At 35.6% G+C, this 5268-nt stretch overlaps 1 protein-coding gene across 2 annotated transcripts; it reads left to right on the top strand.

The window, feature by feature from the left end:
* The first annotated feature begins 698 nt into the window (after positions 1–698).
* Positions 699–4965, top strand: LOC126700504 (magnesium dechelatase SGRL, chloroplastic). 2 transcript variants are annotated; one of them, XM_050398679.1, is made up of 5 exons: positions 699–1159; positions 3001–3177; positions 3440–3598; positions 4110–4256; positions 4539–4965. In XM_050398679.1, the coding sequence occupies exons 1-5, from the start codon at positions 1046–1048 to the stop codon at positions 4650–4652; spliced, it is 711 nt and encodes a 236-aa protein (XP_050254636.1). In that variant the 5' UTR covers positions 699–1045; the 3' UTR covers positions 4653–4965. The 2 variants fall into 2 exon arrangements, with proteins under 2 accessions (XP_050254636.1, XP_050254635.1); XM_050398678.1 differs by lacking the exon at positions 699–1159 and adding an exon at positions 1833–2210.
* Positions 4966–5268: the final 303 nt, after the last annotated feature.

Here is a 5268-nt window from a genome sequence, read left to right as displayed (position 1 = left end):
TAATTATCAAGTTTCATATTTAAACAAAAAAAAAAAAAAATTATATTAGGTTAAACTTTTTCATACATAACACGGATTATGAACTAGTTTTAGAGCATGTTTGGATCCAACTTATTCACGGCTGCGTTTTCTACTCTGCGTTTTTGTTCTTTTTTTTTTTTTTTTTTTTTTGGTTTTCACACGTTTTTGGAGTATTGCAGTTACTGTTCATTGAACAGTAACCGCAAATGTTGACTTTCTGCCGTGAACAGTGCACATGTGCACTGTTCACGGACCCACAAATTTCATTTTTTATCAATTTTTTCCATTAAAAATGGGTCCCACAGCACTATTCACACATTTAAAAATTATTTTGCTATAGTGTTTTCAGTTTTCAGTTTTCAATTTCAGAAAAATAAGTTCTATCCAAACACACACTTAGTATAATTTTTTTTTGACACTATTTTAGTATAATGGCAAAGTAAGCCCAAACCTATTTGTCCATCTAAACTCATCCACTCTAATTGAACTTAAACTCACCAAATTATTAATTAGGTTAAATAGGTATCAACCCAATTAGACTCAGTGATTTATTAGGTTTTAACTAAAAACTCATTGAGGCTCATTTAACCCAAAAACAATATGCCCAAATTCAACCCAATCCTTCCCAAAAAAAAAAAAAAAAAAAAAAAAAAAGCCCTCAGATGTTTCAATTTCCTTCATTTTCTCAGCCTCCAAACACTTCTCTCTCTCTCTCTCTCTCTCTCTTTCTCTCTAGCTCTCACAGAGAACAATGAGGCACAACCTAGATATTTTGGTTCAAGTTCGAGTGAGAATCGATCTCTCTCTTTTCTCAACTTGTTCACTACGAAGAGCATTTCGTTAATGGTGGATCTTACTCCCTGAGTTGAACTGAACTGAAGCGAGTACGAGATCGACAACAATGTTGGACGGACTTCTCGGTCGGAGCGAGTACGAGATCTTTAAGTGAGTCGAATCGTTAATGGTGGACCTTACTCCCTGAGTCGAATCGTTCACTGGTTGTAGTAAGTCATTGATTAAATTGATGAAGACTCGGATCAGTGTGATACGGAGGAAGCGAAAGGCGACTGAGAAGTTTTTGAAGAAAGATGTGGCTGATTTGCTTGCGAATGGACTCGATATCAATGCCCATGGAAGAGTAATTACTCGCTTGTTCTTTTAGCCTTACGTTATGCTCATCTGATTTGATCTCAATGTCGATTGAGTTTTTCTTTTTTGTTTGGTTGCTGAGAAAATTTTTGGAGAAAGAAGAATTCAAAATTTTGAATTTTGAGTTCATTATCAAAGATAGAGAAAATTTCAGATTTCATAGTCTTTGATTTATTTGTGCTCATTAATTAGCATAATCTTTGTTTGGCTGCTGAGAAAAAAGAGAGGAAATTCGACTATGAAATTCTAGCTTTCATTTCTAGGATGAGATTATCCTCCAGCTTCAATAGGGTCATTTTCAATTTAATGGCATTTTGGTAATTTTGATAATTGAGTAATTAGATAAGTTAGGACTTATCCATAATAATTGAGATGAATTGGATTTAAGTTAGAAACAATTAAGTAAATGAGTTTTAATGGGTAAATGAATTTTATATACCCAACTCAATAATGTCCACCCCAAATCCACCCAATCCCGCCTATTGGACACCCTTATGTATGGACTATGGATATGAGCCGATTAGACTATAGACCCAACAAAAGCCACGTAATCACATTATCCACAACTTATCAAAAATTGAAGTGGACATGACGTGTCAGAACATTTAGCTCCACCACCAATCATCATTCTCCAAGCGTTCTTTCAATATAAAATAAGTAGAAAAAACAAATATGTGGATGGAACGCCTTTGACAAAGATTTTGGACTATGGTGGGGCATGTGAATCACAGTCCACAGACTCTCAACATGACCAAAACTAGGAACTCCAATTCTCCACATACCCATCAATTTCTCTCTTTCTCTGAGACTACCTTTGAGAGGAGAGAAAATGTTGTGGTGTGAAAAATGAAGAGGAAGATTGTGTTATGCCATCTTCCATGGCCTGCCATTATTGTGTTTACAATGCTTTCTCACCATCACCACAGTCACAGAGAGACTTCATCAACAAAACCATTTTAAAGCCATCAAGTAGATCCAAACCTGTTCTTATTTCTTCTATAAGCAATGCTAGAGCCTCCTACAATACTCTTGTCTTTGAGGTGCTACTCTTTTCTTCTCTCTATGTTAATATGTAACGTACTATATATAATGGCATTGTCATGTATAGAGATAGAGTTATAACTATGTTTCAGGAAAATACATTATGGTTGTTTTAGATACTGGCATTTTGATATTATTGTGCAGTTGTTGATTCTTATCAATTATTTTAAACCTTTTATCTGCCTTCAGCATGGTTAATAAGTTTCCTTCTCTATTGTATTGAAAGAGTAAAATGCACAATCTCGTTTTTTGGTCAATTGTCAGAGTTTTGGTACTGGCTATAGTTGGTTTAACAATTAACTACCTGTGGCTTTGAAGCTACTTGGTATTGGAATTTCAAGGAGCATCAATGTAAATATTTCTAGGGGGTGTCTTAAATTCACAATGTGAGACATGTTTGCATCAGTATTTATATATAGACCTGCAATTGTGAATTTGAAGGCATCACAGATTCACCTCAATTAATGTTCCTAGTCAGTTTCTTTGTAAACTATGTCAAGATTTGAGTCTCTAACCAATACCCATGTGTTAAGAATGCCGTCCATGTTAAGCAGAAAACTTACATTTAGTTAGGTACAGTTTCTTAGGTGTTGTATTTTAGATTTTTCAATTAAATTTAACCATACAAAGGTTAGGTTGTTAGATGGACGCATATTTTTTTGCATCAATTGTTCCGAACAATCATTGCTTATTTAAAGCAGTATCCACATTGGTTTGTTCATTGTGCTACAAATTATCATTGTTATTCTCAAAGGCATAACTGGGTGAGTTATATGTTCTTAATGCTAGGCTGTTAGGCTTTTGGGTCCTCCAGCAAGATTTGAAGCTTCAAAGCTGAAAGTTGTTTTCTTAGGAGAAGAGTTAAACAAGTATTCAGGAATTCTTCCAAGAACCTACATCCTATCCCACTGTGACTTTACAGCTAACTTAAACTTGACCATCTCTAATGTCATAAATCTTGATCAGGTATGCATTCTTATTATTTACTAATTTGGCATTTAAGCTTTTCACCTGATGTCCAAACCTACACAAAGGCAAACAATTGCACCTGTCCACGATATTTTGTTTCAAAATTGACCTTGCGGTAGTGAATAGGCGTCTAGAAATTTGTACATGTTGCTAACTACAATCACTGTAGTATGAATATGTTTTTAGCGGGAGCAATATGTCATCTGCAATATTTGAAGCTTTAATTGGATTTCTGCATGATTTTACATGTCAATGGCAGTTAAGAGGCTGGTATAACAAAGATGATGTAGTTGCCGAATGGAAGAAAGTGAAAGACGATATGTGTCTACATGTCCACTGCTATGTGAGTGGTCCAAATCCCCTGCTAGACCTTGCTGCAGAGTTTCGGTACCACATATTCTCCAAGGAATTGCCTTTGGTAAGTTTCTCCTATAATATTGACTTAAATAACTCATTTTTGAGAAGGAAGGGATTCCAAATTAACCAGTACACCACCTCTTAGGTTCTTAACATCAATGACATGCCACTATAGACAAGCATTCATGCATCGCTGTGGTGAAATTGATAAAAAGCCATGTATAGCTATCTTCTGTACAACTACTAAACTTTATGTTGCAATTTCTTCATTCCATTCTCTAGAAAGAGAGATTGGCAAAGATGGGGTGTGTTGTTTGGGTCACAAGTGCCTTAGATGGTCAACTTGCATGGATTTGGTGTGCTTATTATGGTTAAAACTGTTAGAGAGTATTGGTTAAATAGACACCATCTATCATTTCTCATTTTCCCCATATTATTCCTCACTTCATCATCATAGACATTGCAGGAAAAAAATTCTCCTCTGTTTCCTAGTCCAAGCTATAAAATTTGTTAAAATGTTTAATGGCCGATGAATTATAAATGGCTATATTTTCATATTGATGCAAAGCCAGGTGCTTAAAGCTGTGTTACATGGGGATTCAGTACTTTTCCGAGACCATCCTGAGCTACTGGATGCTTTGGTTAGGGTATATTTCCATTCTAGTTCACAAAAGTACAATCGCACAGAATGTTGGGGTCCTCTCAAGAAAGCTGCAGAGGTAAAATCACACATCAAATGTTGCTTCTGTCAACTCAATTTCCTCATGTTAGTAGTCCTGGTTTACCAAGCAGAGACTAATTATTAGCATTACCTTTTTAATAATACCCTTAAAAGTACTATTGAAGATATATTAATTGTATCCACTGAATGGACACTTCCTTTGAAGTTTTGTAGCATTGCTTGAATCCAAAACCTCTAATATATCTCACCAAAACAATTTCTAATAGAAAAGAAAGAGGGTGGAATTACCATATCTATTTATGTTAATTGAATTTTTCAGGGAAGACAAGGGGACCAGATCCAAGGCTTGATGAGTGCAAGTGAAGATGGTTTGAAGCAAAAGTGGGGAAAACCAAGATCCATTTTTCAAGCTCTTTTTACTTTCCTTCTTTGAAGTCAGAAGCACCTTATTCTCGAAGTGCTCTCTGTTCATGCCGCAAGGATTGTTATTTCAGGTGCCTGAGGCATAGCAGGGTCCATTCTTAGCAAAACCTTAACAAATGGGAAGAGACTAAAGGCCAACCTCAAGTTGCATAAAAAATGTGGGGTCCTGATTCTTTTTCAATTAACACATTTGTTCAATTGGAAATATTGACTCACTATTATTGTGTGACTGAGACCTTTTTTCATCTGGTAAATCAGAAAATGGCTCATTTATTTGTTTCAAACTTTTCATGTGTATCTTAGTTGTATACTTCTATATGCCATTCTGTGTGCCCCCCAACACCCCCCCCCCCCCCCCCCCCCCTCTCTGATATGCCTCCAAAAAAAAAAAAAAAAGGAGAGAGAAGAAGACATAATAGAATTCAATTTTTTTTTATCTCCAAGAACTTCAATGGGTAAAGCATGGAGTGTCTATGCCTATCAGTTAGCTCAGGATCTGACTACAAGCCATATTCAGGCTACTCAGTCCATTTATTGAATGAGCATGCTCAATTCTTTACGGAAAATGCTAAAACTACTGTTAATTTTACTAAAACTCATAGAGTGATGCAACAATAAGTGTGATT

The sequence above is a fragment of the Quercus robur genome, chromosome 9 (genome assembly GCF_932294415.1).
Source record: "Quercus robur chromosome 9, dhQueRobu3.1, whole genome shotgun sequence".
NCBI classification, from domain to species: Eukaryota; Viridiplantae; Streptophyta; class Magnoliopsida; order Fagales; family Fagaceae; genus Quercus; species Quercus robur.
Note: the sequence above shows the minus strand (reverse complement) of the source record. Positions and strands in the feature narration are given on the sequence as shown.